The 19,507-nt window shown below is 28.1% G+C and overlaps 1 protein-coding gene across 2 annotated transcripts; it reads right to left on the bottom strand.

Moving 5' to 3' along the window:
• Positions 1-477: 477 nt before the first annotated feature.
• LOC111316107 (uncharacterized) lies at positions 478-5,077 on the bottom strand. Of its 2 annotated transcripts, none has more exons than XR_016333152.1 (10): positions 4,731-5,077; positions 3,723-3,818; positions 3,475-3,549; positions 3,142-3,210; positions 2,682-2,758; positions 2,228-2,345; positions 2,026-2,155; positions 1,165-1,255; positions 1,011-1,076; positions 478-823 (listed from the first exon to the last, which is right to left on the bottom strand). XR_016333152.1 is itself a non-coding variant. In XM_022918122.2 (10 exons), the coding sequence occupies exons 1-10, from the start codon at positions 4,938-4,940 to the stop codon at positions 704-706; spliced, it is 1,023 nt and encodes a 340-aa protein (XP_022773857.2). In that variant the 5' UTR covers positions 4,941-5,070; the 3' UTR covers positions 478-703. The 2 variants fall into 2 exon arrangements, 1 of the variants encoding a protein (XP_022773857.2); XM_022918122.2 differs by having other exon boundaries at positions 2,257-2,345; positions 4,731-5,070.
• Positions 5,078-19,507: the final 14,430 nt, after the last annotated feature.

Raw genomic sequence — 19,507 nt, forward strand, 5'->3', positions numbered from 1 at the left:
GGGAAAGGCTTGATAGAGCATTGGGAATTGATAGAGCATTGGAAGCAAGCAGTGGATAGACACGTTCTCAAGGTTTTCGGTCACCAACATGCCAATAGCTGTCTCGGACCATAATCCAATCCTAGTTGACATGGAAGGCTGTAGAGAAAGGAAGCGGAGAGGTGAAGGAGGAGAAGGTTCTTTTTTGAAACAATGTGGAAGAGAAAGGTGTGCCGTGAGAACATAATAAACAGTGATGGAATGGTGGGGGAAAGGACAAATTAAAAGAAAGTTGGCAGTTGTGAAGAATGAGTTAAGCACATGGAGCCAGGCCACGTTTGGAGGGCTCAAAAGTAAGTTTAAGGTATTGGATGAAGAGTATGGGAGGATAAAAGTAAGATTAGAATTTAAATTTTAGCATTTGCAATTTTTTTTTTTCAGGCTATAAATTTTTTTTTTACACAAAAAATATATAGAAGAAAAGAAAGATATAGAGGAAATTTCAAACATGATATATGTTTTCTTTTTAAAATCGTTTTGTACACCAATTTGGTCATTTAAATTAATCTTGTGGATTCATGGTATTGAGAATGAAATTAATTTTTAAAAAAACAAAGAGGAAAATCAAAAGAACATTTAGCAGCTTAGGTGCTAATGTCGATTTCAAGCAGTGCAATCTTTCCAATTTGGTACTTGAAAACGATTTGGAAGTGCAAGGTAAAAATTATGCAGCTTTCTCAACTGCTTCGATGCATTCCGATACAGTCGCCTTATTCGACATTGCTGACATCAAGGCTTCATGAGTCACCTTGTTGTTCTTCAAGAGGGATCCAGCGAACAGAACCTGTATGAGTTTTACCAAACATTAGCTTTGAATTGTTAAAAATAACGTTATCCCTTAAACCTTAATGGCCCCTATGAGATTTCAGAAAGTTGAAGCACATATATGAAGCTGAAAGGATATTTTCAGATTGGCATTTTGTATCAAAATCAATCATGCATGGCTCCAACTGTAAATTTCAGTAACTTACCGCCCATCTAGTTAGATTTTGCTGCTGATCATTGCTGAGTTTTGGGTTGCTCCTGTTTATGAATCTCTGCAGAAAATACAGTCCAGAGTGAGTTGCATAATCGATCAGCTAATGATCAAATACAGATCAACTTTGGCAATGGTTTGTGCAAAACCTGAAGGGTGAAAAGATCAGCAGATTGACCGACCACTTTGTCATATTTCAGACCCTCTGCAGCAAGTCCAGCCATAGCAACAACTGCCAACCTGACATTCACATTGCAATTAAGTATGTTCTGTCTAGCAAAGAAGCCAAGCAGAGATAATCTTCCTTATCTGTTTACTATTTGTTTTCCTTTTTTACAAAGAACACCGCAGCGAGGATAGAGGAAGATGTTGCTAGTGCTGGGTTTAAACTCTAGATCTACCAATGCCACCTCTTAAGGGTGAATGTATGATCCAACTAAGTTAAACTTTGAGTTCATTTGTTTTTTTTTTCACACCTAGAGATTTGAGACTAGTTTCTTAGATTCTTTTATTATGAAAAGAAATACTTGTATGACTGATGAAGGCATTCCTTAGAAAAGAAAATTGCAATATTTTGAACAAGAATCACCAGGTCCTGCTTACAATATGTGCCTAAGAACATGGAATGGCAGCTAAATTCTTGAGCCTTCAAACAGTATAATATCAGAAAAACACATTCTACTAGTGATTATAAGAGAATAAGAACTTCAGAAATTGTGCAACAATTTAGCATAAGAAAGGGTTATAATTCTTGTCATAGTATAGTCGTATTCATATAATGTAGAAACATTGATAATTCGTGTATTTATGTCTTGTTTTATATGAAAATTGTGTCATCAAAAAACAAGAAATATATTTTTTATTTTTGTTAAACCCATGTATAGGTTTTGCCAAAATTTTAAATCGTGTAACATTATATCATTTTTCATATCATTTTGGTTTCATATTTTAAACTTCCAAGTGACAGGCAGGTATAAACTAACAGATATATATAGCTTTTAAAAGAGTACCTGTCAAGCTCTTTGGCATCAAGCTGTCCACTATATATAAGCTTTTCCAGCTTTTCGTCAATGAGATTGACATGTTCCTTACCAATATCCAATGAATACCCCAGGATCGGAAGGCCCAACAAATAGCCAACTAAATTCAAAGAGAAAATTTTTCTCATTAGAAAGCCGATTGAATCTGGAAAGTCATCGTATACATTCATACATGTAATATATCATGTGATGAGAGAATACTCAAAAAATGAGCGGCTTCATGTCTTGCAATCCTCTCCTGGTAATCAGGAAAGAATGATGAAAAGCCTCCAATGGCAGCTTGAAGAAGCCTATAGGAGCAAATTAAGACCGTCAGTTTGGAACCAAGCATTAGGGACTGATGACTGCAAGGAGGATCACATGTTTAAATAAAAAAATTTGAAGAAAAATTTTCCCACGCCCCCAAAAATTTCCTCTTGACACATTTCTGTCAATGAAATTATTAAATTCGTCAGCAATTTTTATATATATTATAAGTGGATACCTCCAAAAAAGAAATTTATGGATTCGTTATTGATTGACCCCATTGAGATGAGAAGAAACCATAGTGACTAACATTAAAGAAGAATTTGACAGACCATGTTAATTGCCAAGCCCTGGAATACGAAAACATGCAGTAGACATACCCGGGTGAAATGCTCCCCACAGCCAAAACTACTAAAGAAATGCTTCCAATTAAATATGGTAGAAAGAAGCCCCAATCCTGTGGCAATATTATGAACCAGAAACCACTTAAAGCCAGAACTTCTCTACCATGCAGAAACTGTAAGGAATAATACTAAATAATATGCAGAAACCAATTGTGATTTAAATGACAAGGCCAACGAAAGGATTCTGTTTATAAAAATGCTCTACTTTCTTCACAGTGCCCTTCCATGGCATCTCATGAATGATTCTGGCAAGTGAAACAGTGGGCAAACTGTACATCCTTTACCGTTGACATCAATAGAAAACTAATGCATCACCTAAATTGTTCAACAAAATGAAAGAATGGGGAAGTCATCCTATTGTGTATTCTTTGATTGTTTATACTATATGCGCCAAAGAAACGAAAATGAACAACAAAGTAAGAAGACTTAAAATTACCCCGGGAAGCTGGCCAGCAAGAACTCCCAGAAACCCTGTTGTCCCAACCACTGTGAAAAGAAATGCTGCCTGTTACAACTGAAAGATATCAAATTCATGAACAGCAATTGAAATTAAAGTTTTAACCATGTGAAGAGTTAGATTAACAACAAAAGTCAAATGCGAAGTTTGTGATAAGAATTTCAAAATGGTTATAAGATCAGAATATTAATTTTAAAGAGAAAACCCAATAAGCACAAGAAAGAACCAACAGAATGCTTGAACATGACTTTCAGGAACTATCTAACACTAGGAGATAACCCCAACTAGAAGATGAGTTATGGTGGTGCTTACATCATTTCTGACACTTGGAATTGCAAGATTCTCGGCATTTTTAATGCCAAGGGTGGTCAGCTCCCGAAGAGATGTCTGATGTAAAGAATCTGAAAGTCAGGCCTTTCATTTTCTGACCAAGTAAACATATGAACAAATATTTACAGCAATGAACAGATCTATGGTATACATGCACACTTATGCATGCGTTTGCAGGCTAATATTTGAGTGGCACTTTCCACAACTTCAGACTTTATATTGAGACTGACCGTACGACGTGAGACATATGGCTGAGAACTCCATTTCTTGGCCCATCCAACTTCACTTAGCTGATCAAGTGCCTCTTTGACTGCACCACTGTCTTTCTGAAGCAAAAATATAGATGTCAATAACATAGTTACTTATCAACAACAAAAGGACAAGCAGACTCATCATATTTGTAAGAACATTAATAATTCCAAATTACAATCGCATACAGAAAAATAAAGCATAGAGATGACTAGCAGGCAGTAGCTTCTCTTTTGAATGAAAGGAAGACAAAAGGAAGTGACAAGTGAACAACGGAATAAATCCTTACAAACATACATGTTGAAGGTGAACACTGATCATTATCTATTCAAAGAAAGAATTTCATGCACCGCAAAATCAAAATGATCTGTTTCATTTAGATCACAGAACAAAACATGGAAAGGGAAAGGAAGATGCCAAATTTTGGTTAAATATGGACATCAATCTCCAACATATTCAAGATTTTCTCCCTCATTTTGTCTGTTTGATCATTTAGACCTTCCCATTTTAAAAAAAAGTAGTATAATCTTGACAATCGGACTCTTTATTGCTATGATGGGTATAAAGATCAATCCCCATTGGAAGCCAATTTTAAATGGAACTTCAAATTAATCGTCAAAACAACACAACCCTTAATCTGCATGTAAAACAGCAATTTTACTAAAAAGAATTGATCTTTGATAATGAGCAAGAAAAGCCCACAGCATCACAAACTTCCTCCAAATCCATAAAATTAAGGTACTATTTAGGCATAGTTTAACTGCTGGACTTCAGGGCCCATTGGATCGGAAGAAGAAGAAGCAATTTCAAAACTTCCTTTTCTCCCTCAAATGTCTCCATCTCCATTAATCATTGTTAAAGTAGTTCATCAATCATTATTCATTTTTCAATAATAGAAGTTCAGAAGCTACAAGCAAACGATGACATGCAAAAACAGTCCGTTTCAAGTAATTTCAGCCAAATGGAAAGGCAGAAAAAGAGAATTTTACCTTGGAAATGGCGGATTCAAGGGTCTTGAGATCAACATCAGGAGCAGCAGAAGATGATGCTCTTATTTGCAGTTGCAGTACTTCTGATTTCTTGGGTGTTAGCAGCTTAAAACACTTGCCGGAATGATTATTATGATAATAATGATAATAATAATATTGAAAGGAAAGCTTTGAGTTCGACAGAGAAGCCATAGCATTGACACTCAACATTGTCTTTGCCTCTTTCCTTCTTTCTCTTTATTATGTTTCAGTTTGAGAACTGAGAAATAAAATTTGCTGCAATGGACTTCCAAAGACAAAAGAGTGGATAAGGTTGGCGGCGCTTTGGCGGCAGGAGCCGTTATTTTTTCACCACGTTGCTATGCTTCGATAACCAAATATAATTTGAAATTAAAAAAATATAAATATAAAACAAACATGAATTTCACTTATGAGAGAATTACGGAATGAGATTTTTGATAATATCATAATTATCTTTGATTTAGTAACTCACCGTTTGTCACACAAACGTGCCATAAATGCATTGTGAATATAATTATTTTAATAACCTACACTATTTATAATATGACTGACAGAGTTGGTGCCATGAATCTATTGACATCAAATCAATTAAAAAATTTACATAAGAATTTGTACATGTATAATGTTAGTATAATTTTTTTAATTTTATAAATCAGATTAATAGATTGAGATATTTTTTAATTATTTATTTATTTTTTATATATATTCTAAATATATATGTTACCCTATTAAATTCGCATATAAATTTTAAAAACTTAAATGATAATGGATGAGATAATTTTTTAATATTGAATTGTAATAATATTAACAAATACTACAGATATGCACATCCATGATGGAAATGAAAAAAAATTACATGGAAAAAAGTATTTTGGAAGAAAAAAAAAATTTTAAGGGAGAAAGTGAATTGTTTTTAGAAAGAAATAAGTTTTTTCATAAATACATATAATTAAAAAGGGAATATTTTATTTATAATTCATTTAATTACAATACTAAAATTATTTAATTATAATAAAAAAAATTATGTAAAAGTTTATCATTTATATATGTAGGTTCTATACTAAATTTTACATAATTCTAATATTGTAATTGACTATTTTATTATTTGATATTATAATTTTATTTTATTTGATAAGTACTTTATTCAATTGAGTCCATCACAATTGACTCGTAACACTAAATTTATTTATAAACTTATTAGTAATATAAATATAACTAAATTTTTTTACACATTTGAATGAAAAAGTAAATATATATTTTTAATAAAAAAAACTACTTGATGAACAAAAATACGAGATGGGTAAATTTCATTACTTTAGCTTCGGTCCATCACAGCTGAATTCTTATGGGGTCTCGGCCTTTTGTAGGCCCATCTTGTGTATCCTATCTTTTCATCTTCCTTTAAACACTGGCCTCTGCATTCGGCCCATATTCCTTGTAATGCTCTAGATGTATTATGAGTTTCAGTAATATTTATTAAATTATTAGTATTTTAAGAAAAATGAGAAAATCACATCCATATTCCATCACAACTGTCGCTTAAAGTTATTTCTATATATTGATATTTTTTCAATTAATTATATTTATGGTTAAAGAAAATCACTTAGATGAAATTCAGTAGGAGACGTTCGTGAAATTTTTTATTAAAAATAATAAATAAAAAATAAATAAAAAATTTATACCTATAAATTGAAATATCTTATTATATTGATTAAATATGAAAATTTTGAAACATTTTTTAAAAAAATTTTACTTATATTACATATATTTTAGATAAGAATTTTTACTAAAAGTTTTGATTGAATTTTTATCATTAAATAAATATTAATTAAATTTGAATTATAAATAATTTTTTTAATTTTTTCTTTTACATATTATTCATCTTTTCAATGAACTCTATTAATCTATCAGTTTAAATTTTTTTCATTAACATTTCTATTAAATCAGTTTTAGTAGAAAAATTCATGAAATTCACCTAAAACTTTTCGTTTAAATTTCTCCATATACTTAAAACCATTGACCATATGGTTTGACTTTGGAAAGCATATTACCTACAATAATTATATTACAATTAATTGATTAAATTTTAAAATTATGTAAGATTTATCAAAATATTATATGAAATCTACTTTTATAATTGATGGACCTTCATATAATTTTTAATTGTAATTGAATAATTATAATATTATAATAAAAAATTGTAATAAAATGCTTCTCTTACCTAGAAACCATTGAGTTTATTAGTTAATGTGATTAATAGATTAGGTATTCAAGATGACAAAGATTTATATTTATATATTCGTTTTATAAAAAAGTACTAGAGGCGAAGTAAAAAATATGAGAAATGAGGAATCAAATAATAATTTTACTAAAAAAAAAAAAAAGGAGATAAAATTTTATTTTTGGTGGGATGAAATATTCTGCTACAATAATGTAAAAATAATTTTGAGGTGCCATGGCCCATGCCAGCCCCTTAGCTACGCCCTGGAAAGTACTGCATGCGTCTCCCTGTTTAAAAGTAGCTTTTAGCTTCTATATGAAAAAAAATCGAAATTGAAACTCTCTGTACGTTAAGCTGTAATTAATGTAAAGTTGATAGCAAGATTAATAAAATTTTCTTGCACGTTTATCTGGGTCAAACAGACTAAAAAAATTAATTAAGCTAATGTTAAATCTAATCAACTTAATAAAAACTGCAATTTGGGTTGGGTTGTGCATTGGTTTCAAAAAAATAAATAAATATATAGTCCAGTTCAATAGCTTCTATATGTAAAAAAAATAAAAAGTTGAATAAATGGCAAGCACACGTCTCAATACACACAAGCGAAAATTAATGCATGATTCATTGTACAAGCAAAAATAAATAAATATTATCTGTGTTAAACTTAGAGGTATAAATGATATATTAATATTCATAAGTTATTCAAGTTTAATTCGAATAAAACTTGAATTCGATTTAATTATTATCAAGTTGAGTTCGAGCTCGAATAACTCGACCCATCGATCGAATCGAATTCGAGTATTCTTATATTTAGTTTGAATAGCTCGTAAGTTTAATCAAACTTTTATATTTAAATATATTTTTATTATTTTAATTAATAAAATATCTTGAATTCTAGTTTGAGCTCGAACATAAATAATCGAATTCTTATCAAGTATACGAATTGAATTTATTTTTATATATTAATTGAGCGAGCTTAAGTAATTAAATTTTAATCACAAATTAAGCTCGAACTAAAAAAATAAAATTCGATCGAGTTCAAATCGAATATCAAATCACAAGTTAAAAGTCAAACTCAAATTTTTTCTTATATCAACTCGACTCAACTTGATTATACCTCTAGTTAAGTTATTTTACATTGAACTTACAAGCTACAAATAGTTCATTTCTTCGCTCGGGGATCTTTTTTTGTTTTTTTATTACTAGATTAGAGTACAAAATCTTAGTATAAGGAGAAATGAGAGGTTTGATTTGAAATTAAATTTTTGATTTTTTTAAAACGTTTTTAATCATTAGATTAAAAGTTTAGAGATAACTATAAGGAGATCTTTTTCTCCTTTGACATATCGTACCCCAAAAACAAGCAATCTTTGATTATTAATTTTTTTTAACTAGAAAAAGGAGACATATAATCAAATATTTGGATAACGAATAGAATGGAGAGAGAGAGTCTGTCGTTACACCAGATTGTCCCAAAATGCATGCATGCAAAGCGTCATATTTTTTAGGATATTTTTGTCGGTGTAAGTTTTATATTTATATTTTTATATTAAAATTAAATTAAATTCATAATTAATGTGACTTAAAATAATATTTTTTAATTCTTATCATCATGATCAAAAATAAAAAAAATGTAAAATTATATTGTTTTAAGTGAATATTACAATATTAAGCTAACAAAGCGAAGACTTAGATTACTTGAAAGAAACGTGGGGTTAATTATTATTATATACTAAAAAAAGCTATGGGTAAGTCCACAGCGAAACAAGTTAAAACTAGGGTCGTCTATGTATTTTCTCAAATGAGGATTGAAACCGGTGGATTAATTTTCTATACTTTTGCTAACATGTATAAATTTTTTAAAGGAAGGTCGACCATCTTTGTCGGGACAGTGAAAAGAAACCTTGGGTTCTTGAACTAATGTCTATTTGGATGATTCTTGGCAAGTTAGTTAGATTTGTATAGAAATAAAGAGGATGCCTTTGTTTGCTCCCTGCGGGCGGACAAAAATTCTTTGTTTGATAAATAAATTGTCTTAAATTAATCTTGTACTCCTACATTTACCAACCAAAAAATTGACATAGGTGGAGTGAGGACGACATCATCGGCCTTTGATTAGTTTTTGAGGATTTCTAAATTCCTTTTACAAAGCTTCATTGGATTTGTTTCGTTGTTTTATTAATTTTTAATTTACCTTTGAACTATTTATTTGATTTATCTAATTAAATAGGATATTACACCCATAAGTTTTTTTGAATTTAAAATCTTTAAATATCAATTCTAATTTCATAATAACTGATCCAAAAACCAATCAACTACTTAATTAATTCTTTATCATGATGCATGAATAAGAGAAGAGATGCCAACAAGGTTTAAACACTAAATGCGCATATGCAAATAGTTCTTTAAAGTGAATTTATGTTTAAAAAAATTAATTTAAGAGAACGAGATCTAATTTAATTTGTTATATAAATTATAAAAATAAAATGCATATATCATATACAAATGAACTAAAATTTAGCATGCTTTATGCTAATATAAAAAAGTGAATTTCAAATTCATAAATACATATAATCAATTCAAATTCACCATTAAATAGAAATTTAATAAATAAATTATTTGAAAATAATTATCATAATTATGTTTACACGTGCTTTATCATATAATTTATATTAATTTTATTAGATATAAGGAAAACTACTTTAATCGTTTAGAGGATTGTCACATATTTTATTAATGTATATTTAAAATTTTTAATAAATTCATTAAAAATAATTATAAAACATATAACAACATTCTAGCTATGTTTGTGAAGTCTTCATGGACGGTGTATAGAAAACAAACCTATAATATAAATCTCACCATTTATTCAATTTATTTTTTTATAAAAAAGGACACAACTTGAAATAAAAGAACAGTTTGCCAATTTTATGATTTAAATTCTAAATTTATTAGATATTATTTTTTAAAATTAAATATATGAATCAATTTAATTAAATCTTAAATTTGTTGAGACCTAATGAAAACACGAACACCCTTAGTTAAAAAAAAAATTTAATCTATAATTATTTTTTATTATAATTTTGTAACTATTTATTCACTATAAAAAAATTACGTAAAATTTATCTCTTATAAATATGAACACTTACTCGACATAATATTTCGATGAACTGTCGTAGATGATAATACTATGATGGACCATTGTACATGACAAAACGTGGCGGGGAAACATGGCCCCACCCTTGCTGATCACTCCACCACACATGTTGGATTGTCCGTCTTCATTGTTACTAGAGAAAAAGCGGACTTCTGAATTGGGGAAGAAGAACAAAGATCCACGATTTTGGCTTGCACTTGATCATGGTGGGATTGCATGATTGAGATCGCATTGAGTTTACTCAATTAAAAATTATCATTAGAGAAAATTACTTGAATTTAAAGTAAACATTTTTTAGCTATAAACCGATTTTTTTAAAATTATTTTTGTAAACATGAATTTTTGTTGAAACGATTTTTTTTAATACTATATATATATATATATTTTTTTTCGATTTTGTGATTAATGTCTTAACATTGGAGTTAATTTCTCTACTCTCATTTTGTTTTCCTTTTTTGAAACTTGAATATATTTTTAATAAATATAAATTATTATGTAAATTTATTACATCACTCCCAAACCATATTAATCTCTAACGAACCTCTTGGATTTGAAATATAAAAACATCGAAAAAATTAATTAATGTCTAGTGATATTAGTTAAGATGATATTAAAAAAATTATCATCAATGCATGGTCTCTTCTCGATCATCAATAAATGTGTACTAACTAATTACTCCTACAAATTTACAATAATTTTAATTATTAAAACAAAATTTTAATATTTTATTAATAAATTACACAATTATTTATATATATATATTTCATTTTTGTTAAATATTTTATTTTGAACAAATGAAGATTAAACATTATTGATTTTTAACAATATAAGATTCTTTTAAATGGAAAAAAGGTAGGGAAATACAAGTGCTGTTAACTTAAAAAATATTAACAAATAAAAATTACATGTATTTTTTAATTTTTAAAAATATTTTGCTTCTTTCTTATTTTTTACTCATATTCTCTCTTTTCAAACAAATCCCCCTTTTTTTTTTCTAAGTTTTCTTAATCTTAAAATTTCAAAAAAATTTTAGTTATAACATTTTTCATCAGTTAAGTTAGGTCAAAATTTCTATTTAACCAAATGAATGCCTATTTTTTAAATTTCAACACAATTTATAAATATGAAGATATTAATGGAGATTGTCATTTGCACAGCAAAGATGAAAAATAGATAAACCAAAAAGGAGCCAAACAACAAACGAGACAACAAGCAAATAAGAGAGACAATTAATGGTGATAAAGGTAGACTTAGAAAGAGATAGGGCAAATCTCAATTGCAAATCTTAAGGCGATCCTTTTTCCTACTTTGTTTTTATATTTTAAGAACTCGTTCTTTTCAAATTTACGTGAATAATGAAGTGGGTTTTTCAAAATTGTGAAAGTTACAAGAAACTTAAAGTGACAAGTTATTTATCTGAAAAATGGATTGTTGTTCATCTGGGAATAAAAGAAACAAATAGAGGGTAAATCAAACAACCAACATAATAACAGTAACTTCAAAAAGGAAGAGAAAGCCTCATCCATTTTCAAATTCGGGTTCATGTGATCAAGAAGAATTTGGGTTTGAAAAACTCATTAAGAGGTGGTTAGGAAGAATGGGAACAACATATCTTGAGATGGTGACCATAGAAAGGAGGAGAAGGGAGAGAAAATTGTGATTTTAATCTCGAATTCACAAAAATTCAAGCAAGTTTTTGAAAAATCGTTTAAATCATGTTACAAAGAAGATCAAGATAAATTTACTGATGAAATTTGGAGGCCAATTGGTGTTGATAGGTGGTGGTCAACGGTAGCATATGGAGATTGAAACCTAAAAAGGTTTGAAGAATCGATCGGTGTTCATTTATCTATAAAAAAAATTCTTTAACTTAAAAGTTAATTAATTAAATTATAATTTTTTTATAAATTCAATTTGAAATTAATTTTTTGTATTACTTTGCTCATGTGAATAAAAATACTCATATCAACAAAAAATATACTATTTATTTGTCACATTAATAAAAATATCATATGAGTTGAATAATTTATTTGAATTGACAATGTATGTAGTGTAACCTTTTAAAACTGTCAAAAAAATTTTATATTATTACAAATTAATAACATTTAATTTTTATTAATATAAAATAAAATATTTAATTTTAAATTAAATAATTATTTAAATATTTAATTTTAAATTGAGTATTTCATCGAAGAAAAAAATGTGCTTGGTGCATGTGTGATTGCTAGCAATTGGAGCCGCCTAAAAGCAGCCAACCAAATATAGAGTTACAAAGTTTTAATAGAAGCAAATGCAATTGAAAAGTTAAAAACAAATGGCACGCACTTCATCGTTCCATCCATTGGTGCCTGGTGGTGACTGTGAGTGAGTGGTCACTCAATTTGAGTCTGTTAAAAACCTTTTTTTTAATCTGTCCATTTGGGCAGAGCAGAAGATTATTGGGTAGCTACCAGAACTGACAATTAACATTGGTGAAAGGTATCAATCTGGCTCTGAAAAATCCAGACCTCATCTATCCAATGAGTTGGCGCAACCAGCAACTCCTGCAGAAACCTACGCCCTGCGCTGCATGACATTCATAGCTCCTGCAGGCGCCTCACTCTTCTAGCTTCAAAGACCATTCTCTCTCCACAAGGGAGACGTTACTCATGACAGTAAATCATTGCCATTTTCACGTGCTTTTGTTGGCCTGCCCATTCTCGGTCAACAAAATATATATAAGTTTAAAATAACTAAATAAATGTACCACTGTGACTTTGGGTACGAGAGTTGATCTTTCTTTTTTTTTTTTTTTGTTTTCTTATGAAAACGTAGGTTAATATATTTTTTTTATAAAATTATTAATTTTAAAAAAATTATAATTAAGATTTAACAATAAAATTTTTAATTTAATTTAAAATCATAAAAATTTTAATTTTAATAAATATGATAACATGATCTTAATAAACTTTTTTCATATCTATGCCTAACTTATTATGCGATAAATCTATAAAAAATATAAAAAATAATAATATAACTTTAAGATATAAGATAAAAATAATAAAATAAAATTTGAATTATGCTATTATGTTATGTATTTAATTTAAAATTAATTAATAATAAATAAAATATTTAACTTATTATATAAGATAAAAAAAATTTATTTAAAGAAAGATTTATATGAAATTTTTTAGGTAAAATTTCAAAATTTTTATTACTTAAATTAAATATGTAAAAATTTTTAAAATTTTAAAAACAATTGATATATTTTTTATATAGATATTTTTATTAAAAATTTTAACAATTTTTATCATAAAATAAGTACTAAACAAATTTAGATTATAAATGATATTCTTAATATTTTTATATATTCTTAATTTTTTATTAAATTTTATTGATTTATCAATTTAAATTGTTATTAATACTTTAATTAAATATATTTAATAAAAATTTTACAAATTTCAAAAAAAAAAAAACATAAAAATAGCCCGAAATTCGAACAACGCTTTTCCGAAGACGACGAACTACGCGTGATATTTGTGTGTACTGGATGCTGTATGCCACTGCCCAGAATCAACATCAAATCGTACGGTGACGAATCTTTGGATGTGAACCATGAAAGTCTCAAATCTGAACCGTAAACCACCCCCACCCGGCAGCCGCTGGTTTTATTTCCTTTTTTTTTTTACTTTTTTCTGCTCAGTCGTCTGAGAAGTTTTTTTTCCTTTTCTGCATGTCCAGACTCCAGATAGAGAGCGAGAAATCAGGTCTTGGTTTTTCCTTGGAGATCGAGCCCTACTGACACAGTCCTACTTACATTTTGGCTGGTTCTCATTATTCTACTTCATTGGTTCTCGCCTGAATTCCACTCCCCTACCCACCCATCATTCCACATTTTAGGGCTGTTTTTTTCTGTTAATGTAATTCAAATGGTAAATATTTTTAAAGTAAATTAACATGTGATTATATTGTATTATTGTTAAATTTTTTAAAGGAAAGTAGAAAATTTTTTTGGGCACTTTCTTCTTTAAAAAATTTATTAAATCTAAAATTTGATTTAAAAATCTCCTAATCTTAAACTACAATCTCTCTCACACTAAAAAAAACTCGTTCAAACTTCCAAATTAAATAGATATATAATTTTTTTCACTTGCTCTATCAAAACTTTACATTTTAGATGGCGTTAATGAAGGACTAATGGTGCTCGAATCCAAAACGGCAAGCCAATTAAAATTTTTAGTATTAATCAATTTGGGCAGCTTAGTTGTTTCAACCTCCAACGATGTTGATATACAAATTTCCCCTTTGTCCACTGTTTACATCCTAAATAGCATCAAGAAGGGCAAATGATGCTAAAAAAATTGAAATTCTTTTACAATTAACAGAGAAAAATCAAAGAGCGTAGAAATCAGTTTTCAAAAGCCATGGTTAGCAACACAACTGAAAAATAGTAAAACAGGTAATTTTAGAAAATAGATTACACTTTTTTTTATCTTCTCTTATTTTGATCACTATAAAAAAATAGAAGATTAGTGATAGTTTTATAGCGACGTTTCATTTATAAATGTCGTTAGCTTTCGTGCTTTTTTAAAACTTAAGGTTTTTATTATCAAAACGTTATTAAATATTCAAATAGTGACGTTTTTACTTATAAATGTCACCCAAGATAAAAATTAATAGCGTTTATCGACTAAAATACTTTGAATAATCTTCTATAAAAAATTAGAGTGATTACTGAAGACGTTTTTGACAGAAAACATTTTGAATAATCCCGTTATAAAAATAGATAGAGGATTATTGAAGACATTTTTTGTAAATAACGCCTTGAATAATCCCTTTATAAAAAAATCTAAACAATTATTGAAGGTATTTTCTGCAAAAAAATACCTTTAATAATTCCGCTAAAAAATTACAAAAGATTATTTAAGGTATTTTTAGTCAAAAATGTCTTCAATAAATATCCTATCAAAATTTAAGGATCATACGATTGTTAATTATAAGATCGTAGGTTCGATCCCTCATTTAACGTTTTTTGGGTTTTTGAAGGGATTATTTATAAGGGATTATTTAAGATTTTTTCTGGGCAAAAATACCTTCATTAATTTATGTAAAAATTTTTGAAAAAAGAATATTGAAGACATTTTCGTCAGAAAAACACTTTCAATAATTCATAGAAAAATTTGGAATGGATTTTTGAAGGTATTTTTGACCGAAAACACCTTCAATAATCCAATCAATAAATTTTTATGAGGGATTATTAAAGGTGATTTTGGTCAAAAATACCTTTAATAATCTATACAAAAAAATTGGAATAGATTTTGAAGGCGTTTTTGACCTAAAAAACATTCAATAATCTACACAATAAATTTTTATGAGGGATTATTAAAGACGATTTTAGTAAAAAATGCCTTCAATAACTTTTTGTTAACAATTATTCAAGGTATTTTTTGGCTAAAAACGCCTTTAATAATCCCATAAAAAAAACTTTGGTTTAATTATATATGTGACATTAGTTGTAGGTTTATGCCAAAAAAATATTTGAAGTCAGTTATAGGTTTATGCCCAGAAAACATTTGGTTTATATATGTGATACTACGAATTATATTTTAAAATTTACATTATGAACATTGTTGTATTTCAATAAATTGAACACACATCCAAATTTAAAACTGATAACGTTGCCATATAAATATATTTTTCTTAAATAATCATACTCAATATATGTGTATTCATATAAAACAAATATTTACCAATAATATTAAACCAATACCCCAATCTACAAACTTAAATTATTCATTCAACATGGCATGTTAAAAACATTATAACAACTAATACTCATATATTTGCATTCAACCAACAATGTCCAACCTCAAGGTTTATCAATAAATGATAATACATACTCACGTTACTCTTTACGGACTTCATCAAGTTCCTCTACCGTTAAGCTTTCTTTACTCTCCTACTAAAAAAAAAATCAAAAGTAAATGTTAATAAACGAGAACATAATTTAGCTTTTTTTTTAAAAGATATAATGACTTTATGAAATTTATACTAACCTTAAATGAATGTGGTCATAAAATTATATAAAACTATCTCCCGCATAAAATGAAGGATATAATATCCACATTCAATATATCCGGGTTGAGGAGGTACCTAAAAATTAAACTTAATGGGCTTATTAAATATTTATTTACACAAACTCAACATAAAAAAATAAATTTCACATTTAATGATAGTGACACTTATTTTATCTTTACCTTCTTATCAAATACATATATTACCTTAAATTGAAAAGAAAAAAATTACTTAATACATAAATAAAATTACTTATGAAGAAATAGAAGATATATAATATAATAACACGCAATACCTCTTTATAAAAATTTTAATTTCGGGGTTAGGCATCCCTGTTGGTTGAGCTGAATTAAGTAAGTATGACGTTAAGTTATTGGTATCAATCACAATAAGCTACCAATGACGACTGTAAAATAATAAAAATGATATACTCAGATTAAGCATCATATCAAATTTGAGTAAGGTTGAAATAATTATTTGTATGACTATAACTTATTGCGTATTATACGAGAACAAATAATAATCAGTCGATTTTTTCATGCATTCAATCACATGATTAGCACAAAAAGCGATTGTGTCACTTTGCTCACTAATGAATTTAGGGTTAATGAATCTAAATCTGTGGGTCATTTATCTAGCATTAACCTTTCTATATAGGAAGCTGCACGATAATAATCAATAATACTAGTTAGTAATACATCGTAATATAGATTAATACATATTGAGTTTGTATATTTGTATTTATAAACTAACCTTATATAAGTAACAATATTAATAGTTGATATTTCATCCAGTTCATAAAATTTTTTATCCTCATCCACACCAATATAAGAAAATGATGGTTTATCAAATAACATTTTCTCAAACTCAATGATTATGTAGTTTCTTCTGGATAAATGATCAAGTGAATAATTAGATAACTTATCTATGGCAACCTGAGTAAAGATCATACTCTGAGTCCCAACATCCTACTACAATATATAATGAAATATAAATATTAAAATAAAATTAATAAATATAATAAATAAATTAATATTAAATTTATAAATAAAATCATACTTTTTGGCTAGTGGCAGAGGTTGGGTTCCTATCTAACTTGCAACGAAAGCTTGTCCTAGGTGGATTATGCATCTGACTAGCCTATAGGCATGCTATGCTGCATTGCTGCCAACATGGCCTCCAAAGCAGCGAGTTTTTGCTGTTGCTTATTAAGGTGTTGTTCTTGGTCATCAAGTCATTGCTATTGTTGCTCAATGATTACTTTATATTGTGCATTTCTCATTCAAGGAGTTTTGGGTTGATTACTAAAAAACTTTGATAGCAATATAAATTTACCAACCCCATGAACTCGATTAGGCTTTTCTTAAAGACGATGAATTTTCGTCATACTGGGTTGCCAGTTCACCATATTTAATTTTGGCAACATAATCATCCTGAAAGATAATAATAAGATGGGCTGTAACGATAAATCTATATAAGGTAGTATAGAGTCATGTATATAACCACAATGCCAATTATACATGATATTAAACAAGCAATTATGCATACAATCGTTTTAGCCAATTCTTTGGTTACTTTATCTACAAAAGATTTATCCTTTTGCATATGTCCTTATTTTCAAACATCTCATTTGAAAAATTCAGTGCTAGAGCTCGTTGATTTTTAATAAATTATTATAATATAAGAATCAGAATCTATGAAATAAATGTCCATAAATATTCATTTATGAGTATAAAATAAGTATGTGAATACTTACAAGCTCATACTTCACATTTGTATATCCTTTTCTCGTTTTTCGATGGTGATATATTTGTTTGGTCCAAATGTTCCTTTGGTTTTCTTTGATTTTCTATAAAAGAAAGAAATTACATAAATTACATATAAAGATATTGAATATATTACATAAAATCTTATAAAAAAATTTTTTGGTAATGTGTTTGCGTACTAAGAAATCTTCTGATAGCAGATCTCGAATAAAATTTTTCCGATCTTTAACATTTATAACATTTGCATATGACGTAGGTGGAACAACCAATACATCACCTTGATCAACGAGCAATAAAATATATTAGGTTGTTAATCTATTTTTAAAGTCTTTGAATATTTTTTTAGTAGATTATAATACAAACTTTTTATAGTCAATTGGGATGTTGAACCGTTCCTAAATATTTAACACAATTAGTATGAATACATTGAATTTCAATTAAATGATCATTTAACAAATTTTTTGAAATAATTGAATAAACATATCACAACCGACTGTCATATACCATCATTTATATCATCAAAAACTCATCGCCCATTGGTGTACGTAATTAAAATACTGCTATGGACAATGGCACCAATATAAATAGCCAACTTAATAGCTTTATCAAATACAGATTGTCGACTTTGATTGAAGTCTACTTGAATTTTTGTGTCACTCACTTTAATTTATTTATTTCATCCCCTTCATTTTCTTTTTTGGCCTACAAGTGTGTCTTGTGTATGTTTAGTAGAAGGAGAATTATGTTGTTTTGAGTTAATAATACCTGTGATTTTAATCATAACTATACAAAATACACCAAAATGATTGTCTAAATTTAACATGTACGTAATAAAATACAACCAATATCATACTACGTACAGAAACACCATTCAGCAAACCAATTAGTAATGTGTTCAGAAACACCATTCAACAAACCATTCAGAAACACCATTCAAGAAACCATTCAAAAACACCATTCAGTAAATAATACCTGTGATTTTAATCATAATTATACAAAATACACCAAAATGATTGTCTAAATTTAACATGTACGTAATAAAATACAACCAATATCACACTATGTATAGAAACACCATTCAACAAACCAATCACTAATGTGTTCAAAAACACCATTCAGCAAACCATTCAGAAACACCATTTAAGAAACCATTCAAAAATACTATTTAGCAAACCATTCAGAAACACCATTTAAGAAACCATTCAAAAACACCATTCAGTAAACCATTCAGCAAACCAATATCATACAATACCATTAAGCAAACCACAATATTTAAACAAAACTACACAGAAACACCACACATGTAATGAAAAGTGCTTGGACGACTAAGGTTATGGTGAAATGAATAAAAATATATATGCATATGTAAATAGTAAGAAATCGAAAAAAATATCTCTATCAAATAATATAACTATACAATAAACAAAAAAAAGACATACCGATAAACAGAAAGGTGTACGGCATTGAGTTGTTGAAGGTCGATGGTAATGATAGAGATAAAGAAATCAAAAGTTAAACTAAAAGTGTTTATGGAGTTTGGTTTAGTTGATTAATATAG

Source organism: Durio zibethinus, chromosome 24, assembly GCF_047325235.1.
Source record: "Durio zibethinus cultivar Kanyao isolate XHJ-2024 chromosome 24, ASM4732523v1, whole genome shotgun sequence".
Lineage (NCBI taxonomy): Eukaryota > Viridiplantae > Streptophyta > Magnoliopsida > Malvales > Malvaceae > Durio > Durio zibethinus.